General features: G+C 37.8%; 2 protein-coding genes across 2 annotated transcripts in view; both read right to left on the bottom strand.

The window, feature by feature from the left end:
* The window catches only part of LOC134823189 (polyunsaturated fatty acid 5-lipoxygenase-like), a 1185970-nt gene that overhangs the window by 1045594 nt on the left and 118620 nt on the right, over positions 1 to 21756 (bottom strand). The window lies entirely within an intron of this gene.
* LOC134823195 (sulfite oxidase-like) overlaps positions 798 to 21756 on the bottom strand; it is a 44003-nt gene continuing 23044 nt past the window's right edge. The window contains exons 8-13 of the mRNA XM_063834581.1: positions 16928 to 17029; positions 16604 to 16747; positions 7776 to 7861; positions 3988 to 4077; positions 3753 to 3860; positions 798 to 1651 (exon numbers count right to left, since the gene is read on the bottom strand). Coding sequence (XP_063690651.1) covers positions 1484 to 1651; positions 3753 to 3860; positions 3988 to 4077; positions 7776 to 7861; positions 16604 to 16747; positions 16928 to 17029 — 698 coding nt within the window. The 3' untranslated portion in view covers positions 798 to 1483. The remainder of the gene's footprint in view (positions 1652 to 3752; positions 3861 to 3987; positions 4078 to 7775; positions 7862 to 16603; positions 16748 to 16927; positions 17030 to 21756) is intronic.

The raw sequence follows: 21756 nt of genomic DNA, 5'->3' as shown, positions 1-21756 counted from the left end.
TTAAATTTAATTGTTTAATGTTCATGTCACATGCATTCTGGGCCGCGCCGCGCACGAAACATATAAAATTAAAACGCAGCTCGCGTTGCCAAGGCTACAAAATAAATGATACAGTTATTTTTAAAATAAAACACACGGTTTAAAAATCGTAATTTTTAATTAATTTGCCTATGCTGTATGTGTACATACAGATAAAATAACTATAAATTATATCAACATTGAACAGTAACACTGTTACAAAATAGGCTAGCACTTATGTATCACACTTATGTATTACACAAATTAGTTAGTAAAACCCCGATTTACTGCGGAGTGTGGGAAATAAAATGGTAAATCGGAGTTTGCGGTAAATCTAACATCATAAATTATTGGACAGAGTGAAAATAATAAACACAAGTTTTCTCCCCACCCTTATACGTTACCTTCTATAGATTGGATAGGGCCTGTGTTAGTGCTAAGTTTAGAATAAGAGTTAAAATGTTGTAAGCGAGCGTTAACTAAACAGCCAAATATCAATAATTTAAATTTAACCACAGCCGAAACCTCAGTTATCTAGTGTCAAGTGTGGATGAGAACATATGGCTTTTTGTCTCGCAACATACGTTAAAGATTAAATCGAAGGGCTTAATTTAATATAGATTACCGAAAACTATATTTTATACAGCATTAGGGGTCGTTCACAATTCACATATTAGTATTACGTAATCAGCCGAGGGGGGAGGGGGGTTTCCAAATGATTACGCTAGTGTAATTTTGACATAATAGCTATGTGTAAAACTGATTACGGAGGGGGGGGGGGGGGGGTAAAAACTGTTCAAAAATTGATTACGTAATATGTGAACGACCCCTTATGAAGTAAGAACATGATACAAACTGTAACCAATTACAAAAATGCGATAAGTTAATTCTAATTACTTAAAGTTTACTAGGTCCCAAAATTTAAATCTAATCAGTTTTACTATGTATTAACATAATGAGTAAGTAAAAATCGGCAAAAAACGGTAACCATGCAGTACCGATGCGAGCGTGCTAAATCACTTTACACTCGACCTTCGAGATTTTTCTTTTAAAAATCGATGTATTTTCGGACGCTGATTCCTAATCACCCCCATGACATAAGTAATACTAATCTATAGGGTTAAAATGATCCCCTACCGAGATATTGGCGAAAAACTGTTTCGATCACGTGATATGACCGTATAAGGAAGTTGGTCTAATTTCTCGTTGGGTTTAGGGTTTCGGCATATGCTTTCGTCAGGGATTGGGGTAGGGTTAGGGATGGGATCAGATTAGAGGGTTAGGGTTTCGAATAGTCGTTCAGGACCAGGCTGGCCCGGCCAGCTAGAGAACGGGTTGAAAAAGTCAAGTGACAGTCGAGTGTAGAGTGATTAATCATCATCCGTACGGATGCATACATTTAAAACCGAAGTCTTTTTAAATTAGCGTAATTCGCTGCTTTAACTTTTCTAAACCTTATAATAATTTACTTCAGTTTGACACTAATGAAATGCCAGGAGTTGCTGAGACATCCCCTTAAATTCCAGATATTCTTCACTTTTTCCGGCTGTCTGTTGTAGTTGGAGTCCACAGCACAACACGTCACCTTCACCTCGTCTCCAGGTTTTGATCCCTCCGGTAACTCAATATCACCCTAAAATAGTCCTGGACGTTAGTACCTGCATGCATCACGTAGTTTAGATTTACGAAACTATTTTTTCCAGATCCATGACTCAAAGTGCCGAAGGCACAAAAGAGTCAATGACAAGGCCAGGGTTAGCGAACGAGGTTTTTTTTGTATATGGTAGCTTTGCGACGTCGTGCGAGCGTGCCTGCGAGCGAACGTACGTGCCATATTAGTTATAACTTTGCGGAGTTTGTCACTCCGCAAAGTTATTTTGCGCAATATTCTGAAATCTGAATTAAATTGGTATCGGCGCGCGACGCTGAACCGATCAAGATAATCGTTAATCTCACCATGTACGTATCCAACTAGCTAGGCACTAATTGATAGCATATTATTTCGAGTTAGTATTATAGTATTACAATTTTGCACAGATCCGTGTCATATCAGGTTGCATAAACAATAAACATATGGTTCAGGTTAGTGTTACATAGAAATGTATTTTGAAATTTAATATGGAATTAACTGGGCGGCGCTCGGCCTATCACTCCGCCATATCTGCATGTTGCTTCACGTTGCACACCTCTCGTTGCACACCAGCCGGCGCGATCAAAAGGGGTTGCAGCGTGTGTCAATCTGCATGCTTATAAAGTATAAACAGTAAAGCCTGGGGTCCCCACTCACAGTGGGCTGTGAGTGGGGGTCATGCTAGCATAGGGTATTTTAGACCATCACACATGCCCCTAACTTTGTTTTTAAGGTAATTTGGGTACAAAAATACGATTCCAATCATTTACAGGGCCGAAAATGTCCCAGAAAAAAATTTTTGGGCCGATTTTGAGCAATCTTGTCGTCCAAAAATAGGAGGCTGATCCCAGAAAAAGTTGTTTTTTTAGAGGTTTAATCAATTTTAAAGCTCTTTTATGAACTGTAAACGAAGGACAGCTATCTTAGGAACTCAAATCTTTTTGAATTATGAAAAAATATAGATCAGAACAAAAGTTGTGCCCATTTGTATGACCAAAATTTTCTGAAACGCCAAAATTGTTCCTGTTATTTTCAAAAATTTCGTTTAAAATCACGATTTTTTTGGATTTTTATTAATTTTAACTATAATAATTGTGATATTTTGATTTTTCATCCATATGCATCTGGTCTAGGATGCAAAAAATGCCACAAACATGGAGAATAACTAAAATATGTCAATTTAATAGCAAAATTGAGCTCATAAATTATCTAAAAATGCAGCAAATTTTACCCAATTTTTGAGTTTCTTAATTTTGTAAACAGAATTCCCCCAAAAGTTCCCAAAGTGATTCTTATTGCATCTGATAGGGAATTGTCTAAGCTTTCTGATGATACCATGCATTATACCGAACTATTGCAAACCAACAACGATTTCTGTCGTTAAATACCCCAAAAATTGCCTAAAATACACGCCATAAAAAAGGCGCGGTCAAAAATCAGGTGAAAATGTTAAAGTCACACAGTTTTTTTTAGATGGCTGAGTATTCTTAAGTACTATACTGTATTTCAATTATTAAAAACTGCCTTGATCAGGCATTTTAGCCCAAAATAATAAATATTAGGCAATTTTTGGCTAAAAAAGGCAAAATTTCTTGACAGTGAAAAATGCTATTTTTTCACGCGACGCCATTTTGGCATCTTGCGAAGTTTTTAATTACGGTTTTTTGCATGAAATCGGGCTAGCGTTTTACAATAAGGAAAGCTTATTTTCAAAGTAATTTAAGAAAGTCGATTTTAGGCCTATGCTAGCATGGTAGCCCACTGTGCCACTCCCCAGGTTTGAGTGTGTATGGAATATGATAAAATACGCCATCACAGACCGGGAAATTGAGCGGGCCATCCACAAAAGAAAAGTGGCCGCATTTCTTGTTTACTTCACGACACTAACATGTGGAAAATTATATTTCATTCCAATCAGCAATTATCGGACGCGCGCGCGGTAATTGTTAGGAAGATTTCATTATTTGGTTCTTTATTGGTCGCGACGCCATACATAACCGTCGAATAAACTCTGGACAACTTTTGGGACTAGATCATTAGGGCTTCTTAGACCGAGATTCCGTAATAAGGCTAGGAATTTCGGCAATCAGAATAACATACGAACCTCCCAGAGCGACCAAGACCAACACCGGTTAAGAGGACTGTCGTCTTGTACCAGCTCAGCAGTCTGCCACGTAACACCGTCGTCTAATGTAACGTCCACCCTTATCACCTGTAAATGTAGAGCATAAAGATAACACATTTCATATTTGTTAGATATTTTAACAAGAGTGCAATATGTAAATGATTCAAAGATAATTCACATTAATTATCAGCAGCAATGCAATGGGGAGATTTACCTTAGCGCCCGCACCACTGAACGCATAACCCTTCAAATGTATCTTGTTATCAATAATCTCCACAGTTCCTCCATCAAGCGGATCACACACCTGAAAGTGTAAAACTGATAACACTTGGTTTCTCATTACAGCTCCTTTATGCGACTGTTCTACTTTGATGGTATGAGGCTATAACAGTACAGGCACGTAGACAGGGGGGGGGGGGGGGGGGCTAGGGGGGCTGTGTTTATGACTGCAGTCAGTCAAAGATTTGAACTGTGGATTAGTAAATATCTGTCATAACATCCAAGCAAACATTCTAGAAGACTTCTATAAATAGTCAATAGTGTCCCCTAGACCGTAGGAAATGTAAAAATCTTAAGACGATGAGGCCTGAGTAAGTCGTAAATTCTGATTGGAGAATGCAGATTGCTGTTGTGAAGTTACCAAATTTACGTGAGTACTTGATTCTTTTCAATCCCAGTTTATTGCGCTGTCCTACAAATTTCTTTAATGCCAAATGTCGTCTAAAACACCCTGTTTCGCAAAAATTTTCCGGGGGGCTGCGCCCCCCTAGCCCCCGCCAAGGGGCTCCGCCCCTGGACCCCGATGGGGGCTGCGCCCCCAGACCCCTGCCACAGCTTCCTCGCTGCGCAGCTGGATTGGACACGTCGGATCGCTTCGCTCGCCGACAGTCCCCCTCAAAGAAAAATCCTGGCTACGTCCCTGTAACAGTACAATGTAGCTGCTTAACAACAACCACCACCACCCGGATTTTAACAGTGGGAACTTTTTCAGCTCCTTGGCTCCCACTGACACCACTCAGCTCAAATGATCCTTTCATAAATTTAGGTCAGCACGGCAAGCTAAGGACATGAGCATATCTTTAAAATTCATCTGGCCATCTCATAAAAGAAGCTCCATCCACGATAGGTTTCTTGACTGCAATCTATTATTCTAACGCCCTGAAAATTAGCATTTAGGTTGACTAAGCCTTAGATCCTAGTCCTTAATGCAAGACTTTCATTAAAGATGTAAGTTAACGCATGAATAAGTCCCATAATTGAACGAGCTCCTTTGCCGTCAAAAAGAAACTTTTAGACTCTGTAGTCTGTACGTCCCTCACCACTATGATTATTGAGATTGCCCTCGAATTGCGCCCAAAAACTCTCCCGGCTTATCTCTTTAATAACATCACTGTGGGAATCCTATTCGTTAGTTGAGAGCTGCAGGTCGTATCCCTTATTTCTGATTAAAGACATAATCTTTAGACCCACCCGTAAATATTGACTTTCTTTCGCTCACTAGTAATTTTGAAAAGGCTGTGCCAAATAATCATAATGAGTGTCACCGTGATTGTATTAATTGTAGTATTGCAATTAAATCAAAAGAATGCAAATATAATATCTGACCTTACACTTGCACTCCTTCAGAAACAAGCTCAATGTTTTTATTGGTTTTCCTGAAAGTCATCTCAATTTCTCTATGCGGTAAGTTATATTTTGTAACTGTAATTTCCACCCACAAACTTTATTTGCACTTTCAACTTCTAAAACTTTCGGACCGGTTGAGAAGAACGATTTCTTTAACGTAAAAACCTAATCACTTTTGACATTCCAAAAGTCACTCAAATTGTTCAATGGTTTGCCTAAAATAACTGATCTTACTACCATTGGTCCTCTATAACATTTTCAATAAATCTTATCCTCGAAATCGCAGCTAAGAGAGAAAGACTGGATGGTGAGATAGTCCCAGTCAGTGCTGAGACCTCCCACACATTCCAAGATAACGAGGAGAAATACGGTGCTTACTGCTCTATAGACCTGAACCTGGAGACTTATTCCCGGACAAAGCGTGGTGCTGACGGTGCTGTCTGGTTAAAGTTGACTCTAGACCAGGTGTACTGTGTTGAACAAGTGATATGGATTGGACGCACTGATAATCCTTACCCCACCTGGACCTGCTCTATGACTGACTGCAGTACCTGTGAGGGTGGCACCTTCTGCGGAAAGTACACTACCACAGTGTACACTGAGGGAGAAATTACCCACAACACTCTTTCCGGCTGTAAAAACGGAGACAGGGTTAAGATAAAGCGTAATGTCGCAGGATTGTTTTCTGTGTACGAGATTGTGATTACCGGCAGAAAAGGTAAACATTGCTTTGTTCATACAATAAACTTTTACTTTTACTTTCCTTCTAGTTATAAATTTCACATTTAAAACACCTTTAATAATTCAAGGGTGTAATCAATTTGAACTTCAAATCGATAAAAAATCAAATTTCCATAACGCCACTTAAAAGACGTAATATTACAGATGGAATAACTAACTCTTGCTCCCTTGATCACTTCAGCACCTGTTGATTGCGCAACACTCGACTCAACATGGGAGAGTGTAGTGACGAGACCACAACTACCAGTCGGCCCCGGAGTGGAGGTAACCCTGAACTGTGATGCAGGTCACACCAACCAGGGAGGTGATGGAGCAACTTGTCAGAACGGAGTTATTGTTCCTACAAACGGACCTCCTGATTGTCGTGGTGAGGCCTAGTCTAGGCCGCCTAGATATCAATATATTGTGCTATTCACTGCGTATTCAGATATATAATGGTCTAAGTGTTACCACTAGGAATCATAAACTCAACCTAAAACAACATAACAATTTCAGTTAGTTGCCAGACCATTGAATCATCACCCTGCCCGAACATAGGTAACGTGTATTTCAGACTAGTTTTTATTTATTCAACTGCAACATTATTAAATGTAAGAACTGTTTTCCTAGCTATATAGGGTATGGTTGGAGCAATTCTTACATTTAATAAACCTACATTTTATAAAGTACTATTAATTCCCAAAAAAGTACTAACAAACTGATATTTACTTGATATATCCACAATTCCCAGTGTATAGTTTTGACGTTGCAGCTCAGAGTCATGCCATTTTATGATCATAATTTATAAGGTTGTATAGATTCAGATTATGAGATTCAGGGTTCAGCAACATTTTAGAGTGCCCAGTGTGATAAGGTGTGATAAGGTGTGACAAGGCGTGATAAGGTTGGTTAAAACTTAAATCATATCACATGTAAGGTAAGTGTTCATCGAGAATCGGAAAAAAGATACGCTCTTTGAGTGAATAGCAGTCCAAGGTGGAGGTATCTTAGTAAGTTTGGGTAATATATGACTGGAACTAGAATCAATTCTAATTAACCACAAAAATGTGATTTAAACTGAACAATTTGATTTTATAATTTACCAACTAAATTGAACGCGGCATTTCTGATGAAACAAGCTGAAAACTAATATGAGAATTATACATTATTTCAGGTGGGTTGATTAGAAAAGAAACGAAACATTTTGAAGAGCACTCGCATTACAATTGATACAGCCAAACTGAGATTGTTAATTATGATCGTTTTAAATTTAATTTTTCATTTGTATTTTTGTATTTTTGTATTTTTGTATTTTTGTATTTTTGTATTTTTGTATTTTTGTATTTTTGTATTTTGTATTTATTTTTCATATTGAATTTCTAGCGGCAGCGCATAATTATTTCGTCTCATCGATAATGATTTGATTTGCTAACTGAATCTGATTGTCTTGAGAAAAGCGTAGCTTAACCTATATTTACCCCTGGGCCTTTTAAAAATAAATTTAAGAAATTTCATAGTGTAAAACATTTGGAGATGATGGTTGGAATTTTATCTCTGGAACATTTACGTATTGTCTTCGTGATCTATTTGTTTTCATTGAATGAATAGTGAATACTATTTTCACTATATTTTACATATTTTACATATTTAACCTACCATGCTGGTGATTGGCTGATTCTGTATGGAAACTGCATACTTGTCGTCAAAGTCTACATTGTGCCAGTCTATACTTGGGTTGAATCCTGAAGAGGAAGAGGTTATACTTTTTAATGAAGATGGCACTTATTGGATCGTAAAACTAATCATAAGAAACTAATGCATATCACAGAATTTACCTGCGATTAAGTTGCCTGCAAAATTATATTCAATAGTTTTCTCTTCCAATCTCTTTCAAAGTGGTTTGAATAAAGATTCCTTTAAAAGTTTAAAACAATCCTAGCCTGACAACCCGGTCCAGAGTTTTGGAGAAACAATTATGGGGGGTGTGACATGTCCGCCTATGTCCTGTCCTTTTTGGATTCTATGAGACAACGGGCGTGCTTTTTGGGACATTAGCGGACATTGACGGACATTAACGGACAAACATTATGAGAATTTTTCGCCCCCCCCCCCCCCCCTCTTTAATGACAGTCATCGTAAAGACTAGGAAAAGATGACTTCACTTTGCAAAGCAACTGTACAAATGCAACAAACTGAACGTTTTTTGGGGTCAATAATGGTCATGTATTGGAGAGCCGCTCTTACATCTGCAATCTGCACCGCAAAAGATAATATTATGTACAGTTATCTCATGTTTACCTTAAACAGTAAGATGTACCTACGATGTTATATCACAATCATCCAGATTAGCCCTAAGGTTAACCGATTGTTACGTCTGCTGTTTTAGCACCTAAATCTCGTTTTCCAAACAAGGCCACACTCTTCATTGCTGAGAGCTATTAAGGTGCTGTATTACAGGTAATGAGGTAAACAAGGCCACACTCTTCATTGATGGGAGCTATTAAGGTGCTGTATTACAGGTAATGAGGTAAACAAGGCCACACTCTTCATTGATGGGAGCTATTAAGGTGCTGTATTACAGGTAATGAGGTTGGATCACTATCAAGCTATCAGTAGTGCTCATTGCTCGTGCAATAATACACCATATCAATACTAGATGTACCATATCTGGCGAGCCAGGTGCTGGTATACCAACAAAACTATTGTCGCGATATAATTGAGGAGTAAATGGTCTGATCGATCTAGTATTATTACATGTATCTAGTATTATTACATGTATTATATGTTAACAATAAGGTTATTTTTGTGCTATCCACCCTTGTTTTTGGCAGCTAATATGCTATTTTCACTTCGAATGTTCATGTTGTCCCCTTGAAATTATATTACAAGGTGCAGTGATAATATTTAATTAACCAGTATTTTCTGATTGTGACACCTTCATAGTCCGTAACTATTAACTTAATCATTTATCTACATAAATAGTTAATAACTCACAGTAAAAGGTAATTTAACTAACTAGTTTCATTCATATTTTTATAGTGAACACATTTTGTTCATTATAATGCTCACTCCCTCGTTACCTTAGCTTTACTTTATTCAGCATCATTTGTCTCAATTTAAAAAACTGCTTTTAAATTCAGATGTTCTTGAATAATCCTTTGAAGGTTCTGAAGATTTCGTTGTCGTGAACGAGCTCTAAAATTTTAATGTACAGTATTTAAAGCCATTTTGCTTTGATCCCATGTTATGTTGTTTAAAATATTTAATTACCTAGAACCAACTTGCAACCTTGCCTTGACAATCATTTCCCTTTAATAAGATATTGATCATTAAATTAGAGTGAACAAAATTCCAATTGACCTAACATTGAGGAATAAATAGACCCCCCCTGGCCCTCCCAATTAAATAATATATCATCCCAAATAAAATGTCTAAAGACTTAAAGACTACCCATATAAATATTTAGTCCACAGTTCAGGAATATTAGGCCCACAAAATCTTCAAATTACCGAAATTTTAACAAGTCAACAGCCATCACAACCCGACAAAGTATTTTCCTTGTTCCAGTAGTCTAGTCGATAACATTCAATGTTGAGAAAAGACTTAACATCTGCCATAGAAACTATTAAATAATTTGAGCACTTTCGGAATCAAGCTTATTCGGGGGCTGGAAAGAAAAATATTATGGTTATGTTATATTGTTTCTAGATTTTAAACTAATGTGAGTCTTCCAGTGGCATATCATAATTGTTTTAACATTGGTCCAGTTTCACCTGTGACTGCACTGTGACTGCACTAGATAAGGTAAAAATGCTAATCACATAATATCATCAGTAATCGACGGGATAATTTTATCATTTATCGGTTGCCAAAATTACAAGCAGGTGTTCATATGCTAGTACAAATCAGTGAAAACTGAAAATATTCCAGTAGATTTTCTGGTCCCCCATTCAAAGGTATTGTAATATGCTAGCTTTTAGTCCCCACCAGTTTTAAATACTAACCGTAGGTAGCACTTAAATCTAGTGACGATCATTCAGAACAATTTTCTCGCCGATGGTGTGCTGGTGCAGCTGAACTTTGCTTGTTTAAGCTATCTAATAATCTTATTGTATTGCCGTGTAATTCTAATTCTAATTCTAGCTAAGGTAGCTTTCAGAGATTGGTAGTTTCTGGAATGTTCCGAAGAAACGAACTGTATAGTGTATAGTATTTACACATGCAAAGGTGTAATTGAGCGTTAATCAATCATCACTGGCTATAGCTATATAGTCTTGTTAGTTTTGTTGACTAATAATAGTCTTGTTAGTTTTGTTGACTAATAATAGTCTTGTTAGTTTTGTTGACTAATAATAGTCTTGTTAGTTTTGTTGACTAATAATAGTCTTGTTAGTTTTTTTGACTAATAATAGTCTTGTTAGTTTTGTTGACTAATAATAGTCTTGTTAGTTTTGTTGACTAATAATAGTCTTGTTAGTTTTGTTGATTAATAATAGTCTTGTTAGTTTTGTTGACTAATAATACTATAATAGTCTTGTTAGTTTTGTTAACAAGACTATTAGGAGGAAGGAGGACGAAGAAGTAGAAAGATATTGTGTGGGTAAGAAACAGCTGGATTTTGGCCATTTCAAACCCTCCTTCCCCGCTCCGTAAATTTACACAAAGCTAGTACATGTAGAAAGTAGACTCGCGTTATCTTTTCCAAGATTTGGTAATATAATGGTATGAAAGTTATCTTACGTTTTGAATAAGTGAATCGCAACCTAAGTCCCTTTGTTAACGGGAGATGAATTAAAGCACGGGCAGATATTTTTATTATATAATTATGAGCATGTATGTAGCATGTATGTACAATGATGTTATGACCGGCCGACCTCCGACCGGCCGACCTCCGACCGGCGTTCACCTACCGCCGACCGACCTCCGACCAACCTCCGACCAACCTCCGACCAACCTCCGACCGACCTCCGACCGGCGTTCACCTACCGCCGACCGGCGCCCGACCGACCTCCGACCGACCTCCGACCGACCAGCCTTGTCTGATCTATGACCGTTATGTGTTGTGGCAGATTTCTAGCAGGGACAGAAAGTTTTTGAGGAAATGTGCGGTGGCTAATCTTTTGGTGTCTCGTTTTTTGCGGAAAATTGCGAATTTCCTTTCAAATTACGACATTTCAATCCGTCACGTCATGATTTTAAGTGTCAAGTAAGACAGTATGATTTCACTTGACCAGTATTTTTCCAAAAACCTGACTCTTGACCAGATGTTAAAAACGTTGACCAGATGTTTCATTATGCGTTGTACTACACTTTGCATAATATATCAAAGCGTTCTAGATCACCATTCAACATTGATATTCGTTAATAACACACTATTTGTGTACCTAGTTTTACAAAGTTACGCGCACAGAGATTCACTTACTCTAGTTTGACACGTACCCTAGTTCGATAACTAAAGTTCGGCAGAAATCACCCCTGTCGAGCTGTCACGCAGATAGTGATATGATATACTTTCTCTTCTCTCAGACATTAAGTCATGGCCTCTAAATGTCGCACTTTCAAAATACAGAGTATTCGCTTGTTCCGTTTAATTGTTCAAACATATCTTGTATGTTTTCTGCAAAGGAGAGGAAAGCAAGTCTTGTTTTTTTTGTGCTAGGTATGAAACATTTCTCCAAACTTTTGCTTTGGTACATTTTCTGCTCGCATTAATGTTTGTGGAATGTGCAGTGCCTACTGTACTGTGCTAAAAACTGCTGACAATAATATCAAAAACAACCTCGCTTTAATACACACACCTTCAATCTGCTTGGTTTCAAAATAAAAACTGCCTTCTCAAGACTAAAGGACGAACCTTAAGAATTGAAAATATGTCTGAGCTTCGTTTTATTGTCAAAACATACTAATTCTATGTCCATTTTGAGTGCTGAGTATGAAGGATTCCCCTGACATGATCTTCTACTCTCATGAAAGTTCTGTGTATTGCCTAGCTTTGGCTATCGAAGACTTGGTTACCAAAATTGTTCTATTGATTATCAAATAATCTTAAAACAGGTTAAAATCAGATATTTTCGAAAACAGTATATATCATATTTTTGGGCACATAAAAGCCTCTTAACATGACTTTCGACCGACAACGACTCAAGTCCGAGTCGCCCAATCAAAAGCCTCCAGTCAAGGGCAGTCAGCTTTACTATCATTAATTATTAATTAATAGACCTATACCAGTCTAATCATTATCTATATTCTTATATTAATATAATATATATTATATAGTTGTGCTCGTTCATAGTTGTTAGCAACAACTGCTAAAACTTATTCCTAATTTCGCAATAAATATACTTAACTAGAGCAATAGAACACGTGCTTGGAATATTCCTGTACTAATGTGCCTGGTAGTAACGGTAATTACAGGCCCGCCCTAGACTTTTCATCCAGTTGTGTACAAGGGCCGTTAAGGGGTCGTACAAGGGCCGTTAAGGGCCGTTAAGGGGTCGTTCACATATTACGTAATCATTTTTTGGAACATTTTTATCCCCCCCCCCCTCCGTAATCAGTTTTACACATCGCTATTGTGTCAAAATTACACTAGAGCACTAGCGTAATCATTTGGAACCCCCCCCCCCCCTCAGCTGATTACGTTATAATATGTGAACGATCCCTAATTAACTTGTTCCATCATTTCCTTATTTCTCGGTGTTCATGTTGCATGTTGTGAGTTTCATATCTTGCTTCTTTTAATTTACCATTAGCAATCTAGATATCATAGAACATAGGGATAGTAGAATGTTTTATTGATCTACCTTATATTATGTATCTAGTTGTTGCCAAGCCCCCAGTTGAGTCCCAGTACATAACACCACCCTCCCAGCCAGGATGGTGAACTACACAGCCGACTTCCAGCACCTAACCCCCACCTCCCGTCACCTGATCTTCACCTACAACCTCCTCCTCCTCCTCCTCGGTATCCCCGGTAACACCCTTCTCCTCTACGCCTCCAATGCTCACAAAGCACTCAACGTGGAGTTAGTAACCAGACTGATAATAGAGCACATAGCGGTGTGTGATGTGCTCATCCTTCTCACTACATTCCTACCCACTCTCACCACAATACTCCATCACCGGTGGGTGCTTGGTCCTGAGATCTGTTACTTTGTCTCCTTCACCTCCAGTATCTTCTTCTTCTACGAGATATTACTGACTGTGTTGCTTACAGCACGGAGATTAGGGCTGGTAAGTGAGGTAGCTAGAAGGAACGGTAGGATGAGTTACAGAGTAACAATGTTGGTGTTAGCGGGACTGTTTGTGTTGGCAGCAGCTCCCTCTGTGTGCTACATGGCGCTGGGGTGCGGGGTGTTCTTCGCACCTCACACTCTCCTGTGCACCTCAAGCAACTACCGAGACTACCCCCTTCCCTCTCTAATAGTAGTAGGAGTGTATCTGGTAGCTCCTGTAACTCTGCTTATACTGCTGAACCTGGGTATACTCCTTATCCTGTGCAGAGCCAGCGCGTCATCAGCTGGGAAGGGTTTCTCCAGAACAATCGTCTCTCTGATGGTCGTCTCCTGGCTCTTCACCCTCTCCTACATCCCGATCTTTGTGAAGCTGGCACTGGTGATATCAGGGTATCCTGTATCCTACACATTTCAGATAACACAGCAGTACCTGTTGTCTGCTAATGTGTTCCTTAACCCTGTTATCTACCTGGTTTTTAACAAGAGGTTTCAGAGGTTCGCGAGGGATTTGGTAGGGAGACCTGTTTCTTATATCTCAAGGACTGTCAGTCAGTCTAATCAGTAACTTGGGTTCAACAACAAGGAGTACAATATTATATAGAGTTGAACAGAATGATTAATCCGGGTGAACTATAATATTAAGTGAACGAACTGAAGAGATGAGCAAAATTATTTGACGGAATTTTGGAGGGTCTCTAGAAAATAGAACTAACTTTAAGCGCAACGGGAATGAACCGAGCAAATCAGAAAAGACTAGCGGACTAGCTGCAGTTTTTAAATGATTGAGCAGCATCTCATGGTGGAGATAAACTGGGCGGAGTGAAATGTAAGTTACTAATATAATCTAGAGAAAAGGAAGTCTTGATATTCGAACCATTCAAATAAATCAAGAAATTAAATTAAAAAACTGAAACGAACGTGCGGAAATAGAGATGTTACTATTATATGCCCAATTATCATCTTCTGGAGAAATTGCAGCGGTAAGCTGGCTTCAAACACAAATAAGTCTGAAACTCCCAGTCCAGCCGACCGCAACAACGTGTGGAAATTGGAATGAGATTAAAAAGTTTTGAACTTTGCAGTCCCAAAGAACGGAATATTTACAGAAATATAGCATAAATTTGCTAACCACCGGATATTTTATAACATTTACGTGTCAAAAACTTGCCTCCTTGGCAATGTTTCAATGCTATTCTTTAGAATTTTAATATTTATCACGTTTTGAGTGGGATTGCCGTTCCAAAACTCCTTGAATTCACTCAAAAATGTTCAATGGCCCACTTTGAAAGTTTAAATATTCCATTAATTCTGCAAGTCAACGCTACTAACTTTCTAAACATCCGAAAATCGCTTAAAGTGTTGTTCAGTTTATAAATGATTTAAAACAATATGATGATTTAAAACAACGAACATCACATAATTAAAAGCACTAAAGATGTGGATTCTGGTGGAGAGATGAGGTATATTATTATTACTTACGTGACAGCTATAAATCAATCAACTCCAGAATCACTATCACGTGTCAAGAATAACAATATGACTCACCTCCCCACCAGACTCCACACCTTTACTACACACCTTTACCAACACTACACCTTACTACACTTTTACTACACCTTTACTGCACCTTTACTACACCTTTACTACACCTTTACTACACCTTAACCAACACTACACCTTACTACACCTTTACCAATACTACACCTTTACTACACATTCACTACACCTTTACCAACACTACACCTTTACTACACCTTTACTACACCCTTACTACACCTTTACTACAACCCTTACTACACCTTTACTACACCTTACTACACCTTTACTACACCTTTACTAACACCTTAACAATCACTAACACTTCATCTACTCCTTTACCAATACTACACCTTTAACTACAACATTCACTACACTTTACATAACACAACCTTTTACTACAACTTTTACTTAACCTGTACTACTACCTATTATAACTAACCAATACTATTAACCTTTATACTACACTTTCCAATACTAACATGTTACTACAACTTACTAAACTTATAACACTTTATACAACAATTAACACGAAAATACAACCTATTACGAATTTACCAAATAGACTACACCTTTAACTCAACAATGCACTCAACCTTACCAAACACACAGCTGCAGTTTTTACAATTGTAACACACCTGTATACAACTGTCTATCAATGTAATACTTACTACACCTTAACCAACACTACACCTTACTACACCTTTACCAATACTACACCTTTACTACACCTTTACTACACCCTTACTACACCTTTACTACACCTTTACTACACCTTTACTACACCTTAACCAACACTACACCTTACTACACCTTAACCAATGCTACACCTTTACTACACCTTTACTACACCTTTACCAACACTACACCTTTACTACACCTTTACTACACCTTTACCAATACTACACCAATGCTACACCTTTACTACACCTTTACTACACCTTTACCAACACTACACCTTTACTACACCTTTACTACACCTTTACCAATACTACACCTTTACTACACCTTTACTACACCTTTACCAATACTACACCTTTACTACACCTTTACTACACCTTTACTACACCTTGACTACACCTTTACCAACACTACACCTTTACTACACCTTTACTACACCTTTACTACACCTTTACCAACACTACACCTTACTACAAACACCTTTACCAACACTACAACCTTACTAAACTACACATTTACTACACCTTTACCAACACTACACCTTTACTACACCTTTACTACACCTTTACTACACCTTTACTACACCTTTACTACACCTTTACTACACCCTTACTACACCTTACTACACTTTACTACACCTTTACTACACCTTAACCAACACTACACCTTACTACACCTTTACCAATACTACACATTTACTACACCTTTACCAACACTACACCTTTACTACACCTTTACTACACCTTTACTACACCTTTACTACACCTTTACTACACCTTTACTACACCTTTACTACACCTTTACTACACCTTTACTACACCTTTACCTTTACTACACCTTTACCAACACTACACCTTTACTACACCTTTACCAACACTACACCTTTACTACACCTTTACTACACCTTTACCAACACTACACCTTTACTACACCTTTACTACACCTTTACCAACACTACACCTTTACTACACCTTTACTACACCTTTACTACACCTTTACTACACCTTTACCAACACTACACTCATTACCCACCCTTGTAGTCTCTCCTCTGCCAGTGACTAAAACTCTCCACCTCACTCAGAGTAATACTGCCTACCCACTTCACGTTACGAGCTCCCACCACTCCCGGGGCTACCAGTCTGACTGGGTAACCGTGGTCTCGTGGCAGCTCCTCTCCTGTAAAACCAATTAATTAGTTAATTAAAATATGATTAGTAATTATACTAAATAGACACGTTGTATCTTCCTGGGTTACATAACTGTGTTGGTAAAATATGAATATGGATTAGTCTACCTTCACACTATACCCACTACTTCGTATACATGGGTATTAAGTGTACATTAACAGGTTCTCACCGTTCATTTTTAGAGCAAGTATAACATCTTGTCTGGGATCCATGGCCTTTTCTATCAGGATTGAAGCACCGTAGCTAGTTCCATCTGGTCCGTAATCTAAACCTGGGTGTGATTTAATTTGAAAGTACTGAAAACAGGGGTGTTACACTGTATAACAGTAAGATTACATCATTAGTCTTTAGTCTAAAGATAGGGTAGTTCTTGTTATACCGTATTGTATTCGAGTATTGTATGTGTGTCTACTAGTTGAAACTGGATGTTAGTTCTAAGCTTTCTATTTGTGGTTCTGGCGAGAATTTCAGTCTGTAGATATGTTTTTAGTTCTATTTCTTTAGAAAATGCTAAAGAAACACTCGTCAACAGGACGGAAGAAATCTTGGATATCCAAAAGAAAATGTTGGATGCATCGAGGATCAATTTGAACCAACTAAGATCAAAGGGAGATGAAATGGCGAAGATGATTGAGGGAGCCAATAACGATAGAACCAACAATTCCTTTATCAGAATCGCGATGAAGAAGCAAATACTTTGGATGATACATCAAAATGATCACATCAAAAACATATCAGGGGATCAGGACAGGGATATGTATCTGAGATATGCTGAGAAATGGCAGAACTTCAGAGATAAGATAACAGATGAGCAAGGTACCTGGATCAACTATGATAAGAGTTGGGATCTGTATCTTCATTTCAAAGAAACAGAGCTCAAAGATTATATCCGTGATACGGATAAAGGGCCAAAATCAGATAAATTATCAATGATACTTGGAATCTCCGTTCCGATATGTTTCATCCTCGTAACGTCTCTAACTCTTTACTTTATCATGAGATCAAGATATCGCGTAGTAAGACGATCTTTCTTCCAGATGAACGGCTGTGACTGATGCAACACTCTATCAGTGCAAATCAACAACATAATACGAGAAGAAGCTCTTTTTAGCTCTACAAACATTAGAGTATTATTAGAGTATTAGAGTATTAACTCTCATGTAGAAATTATCATGTGTTCAAGAGACAGTTCTTAATTTTCCTTGATTTACGTATGAAAAGAACTGATGAAATTCCAAAAGATTGTTTTGTGTACCTATTATTTATACATGATTGTAGCAATTTATATTAATTTACATTACATTTGAGGGAGCAATAATGAAATATTGCGGTTTCTCTAGATATCAATAACGATTCTAATTTCAATTTAATAACTGCATTATAACTGGGCACGCAAGGCAAATCAACATTAGCACTGACCAATTTAAATCTTACATTCCCGATATTTCCCGTCCCAATTTAGATGAGAAATATTTTATTTGTGAATACTCAAGCAGTAGGTTGATTACATTTGAATTTGAAAAATGCCTGTTTTATTTCCGACTTAGTGCTTGGTACCTGTACATCTTAAATTACAAATCAACCGAAAAATATAATAATTACTATCAGTGTTCATAATACAAAACAGTGTACACCCCACGTAACACAGTTACCTGCAATCAGATGAAGTAATGCTGAAGTAGATTACATAACAACGTGAGTGAGTAACACATCACCATAACAACGTGAGTAATCACTAACAATACTGCCCACACAACGTGTCATGTATTGAGAAGTATAAATACACCAGGGTTAGTACATCAGGGTGCAGTGTTGTCGGAGTAACCAGGTAGACACCATGTGATCCCAAACTGAACTGTGAGATGAGTAAAAAGGATAGCATGTTGGAATACGTTACATTGCACTTTCTCTGTTTGTTTGCTGGTTACAGTGTTAGTATTACGAAATGCTTATAAACTTCTTGTTTATAATTATGGTAATTGCAGCTGAGACAATTATCGGTCGATCGGCAGTAATAACCTTTGATGATGCAAAAGATGTATTAAAGATAAATTCAAAAGAGATGATTTTGGCACAAGACAATTTAATCTACCTTACAAAAGAAAAAGACATGAACAGTGGAATCTACACATCAAGGACTAAGATAGGGGCTACAAAGATATATCTGGATAATGGATATCTCATAGGTGGAACCCAGATAAGGCAGCTAAGAAGGGCAGGAGAGATTATGTTGGATCACCAAGGATATATGAAAGAACAGTGCCAACATATAGAAAATCTTTCACAAAATCATAGTAGCAATATTTCAACTTGCTATCAGAAGGTTTTGGCTGAACTTCCCTCTGATTTATCGAAATGGAGCCAAGATATGTGGTCTACATACGTTACATATTGGGATTATTATCAGAGCTGCTGTATCTCGCAACTCGAGCAAATGAATGATAAAAATGGAACAGATGACAGTGAAACAGAGGATAGTGACGATGAAAATGATTCAAACGATGAGGACGACGAAGATAGCTCAGAAGATGATTCGACAGATAATATATTTGATAAATCATTAGTTATCATACTGGGAATCTCCGTTCCCGTATTTCTCATCCTCATAGCCTCTCTCGCCCTCTACCTCATCATGAGATCAAGATACCGCATAGTCAGACGATCTTTTCGGCTCAAAAGTCTTTCTGCTAAAAGAGAAACAGAACCTACTGGAGTTGAAGGGATAGCGAGCGGAAGTCAGAAGACAGGACCATTAACCAACACAGTTGATTACACCCATGACCAAGAAGAGGATCCTCTCTACGACGAAATGTGCCTCAAAGAACCTCCCAAACAAGATCAGAGCAATGTGTACAACACTCTAGCTCACGAAGATCAGCCTGCAGAGGAGGAGGAGGGAGAGTACGACACGTTCTGCCTGGCTGAAGAAGTAGCACCAGAAGAGGGGAGGGAGATTGAGGGAGAGTACGACACATTCTGTCTGACTGAAGAAGGTGGTAGTGCTGTGGATGAGAAGGGAGAATTAGAAGTAGGACAGTCTAGTCTATCATTAATGAACGAGACTGGAATATTAATAGCAGACAAGAAACCACTAGAAACACAATACACTTGTAATCTAGCACTGAACCACACCTTGAAACTGCAACCTGACCAAGAATTGATGAGGACTTCTATAGAGGAGATCCTCGTGGAAGAGTACAGCACGATTGATAAAGTAAAGCTAGAGTCAAGTGAAGCAGCAGCTAATGGTGACTATGCGGAGGGAAGCTACGCAGTCTTAAACAGGAACAGTAAATCCACAGAGAAAGATATAGAAACAGGAGTACTTAACACGCTTATGATAACACGACCGCCTAAAGAGAGACCGATCAGCAAAAGATACAGTTGCAATCTGGACTTGAATCAGACCCTGACGAACCAACCTACTTTGAACATGATAACGAGAGTTTTGCTAGAAACAGACACCGGACTAGACTGTGATACAACAGACGGTGACGCTTTAATTGAGGAGGAGGGTGCTGGAGACCAGACGAATTGAGCAGAAGTTATGTCAGAGTTTAACAGAAGGTAAGTAGGGATAATTTGAATCAGTAACAATCATCAACATTGTTTGAGTGGAGACTAGAGTGTAAAATTTGTTTGGAACTTCAGTAGATAAGTTCATAAATCAGTTGAAATTTAAGTTTGAAATTTGATCACATAGTAATGAACCGTTCATGTTTCAGGCGAATATCAAAATCGGATCTGCGAGTTGATTACTATACAGAAGAAAGCAAACAGCACTCATTTGAATCCCAATAAACCTACAACAATTTGGAAATTGAAGTTTTGCTATGCATAATTAAAAAGGGACGATGTAAATCATATATTTTTTTGATTTGATTGAGATAGGAACAGATATTTGATAGAGAATGTCAATCATTAAAGACAGTATCGTGTGCTTACTTTTTATAAATCTGATGCCATACTTCGTATTATAGTATTATTTCGCTTGTGTGATAAATAATTAAATGGATTGAATTTTGGATGTTTTTAAATGATTTTTACAGTTTTGCCTAACTTTGTTCCTATCATTTCTTCTATAAAAGTATCACAAATAACAAGGAAATTACGAACACTACCTAAATTGTTAAAAATTCTTTAAAATAGGTATTCAAAAATTTACTCCGTGCATTCTATTGACAGGCTCAATCAATATAACAATTGACTATTCAGCTTTTTTCAGCTTAGAACTTTACAAATTATCAAGTGTCATTGACATACGAGATTCTTACTAAAAATTCAATATATATCACACTCTTTGGCCAAGTTTTGATACCGTATTCTGAATATCCCGATTTCCAATTTCCATACAATTCACTTTACACCCAGTTTATACCCTCTCGCTGTTATTAAACAATAGTAAACGCAGTGACATCCAGAAACAGAAGAATACCACACTACAATCTAAAGCTGCTAATGTCAGCAGTCAGGGTGTCATCGTACCGTCACGTAGTTTACTACAGAATCACAGAGTTAGTAGTAAATGAGTAGGATACCAGTAAACCACTATAATGATGTCACTTCATGTGTATAACTCTGTTGAACTAAGCAGGGTACAGCAAGTCAAACTGTATAATGAGCTGAGTGACCAACATTACAACATAACTCTCAGTCGGGGCAGAGGAAGCAGTTCGAGCTACTCCGTATACGTTTCGTAAATATGTGTAATTGTAACCGAATGTTTGTTGTGGCCTTGCTTTTAGTGGTGCTGGTGAGTTTTGCTTCTTCTTTAGACAATGGTAAAGGTGCTCTCATCGACAGGACAGAAGAGATATTAGGCATCCAAAATAAGATAATTGCTTGGGCAGCTTTGATAGACGAGCAAAATAGCACCTTGCGCATTTTAATAAATAAAAGGGAGGAAATGAGGGCAAAAATACAGACAATAAAAAATTCCGACAAAAGAAATTTGGTCGCTGTGATGAAAAAGCACGTAGACTGGATGATCTATCAACA

The sequence above is a fragment of the Bolinopsis microptera genome, chromosome 11 (genome assembly GCF_026151205.1).
Source record: "Bolinopsis microptera isolate Bmic1 chromosome 11, MBARI_Bmic_1.0, whole genome shotgun sequence".
In the NCBI taxonomy this organism is placed as follows: Eukaryota; Metazoa; Ctenophora; class Tentaculata; order Lobata; family Bolinopsidae; genus Bolinopsis; species Bolinopsis microptera.
This window is presented reverse-complemented; position numbering and strand designations above follow the sequence as displayed.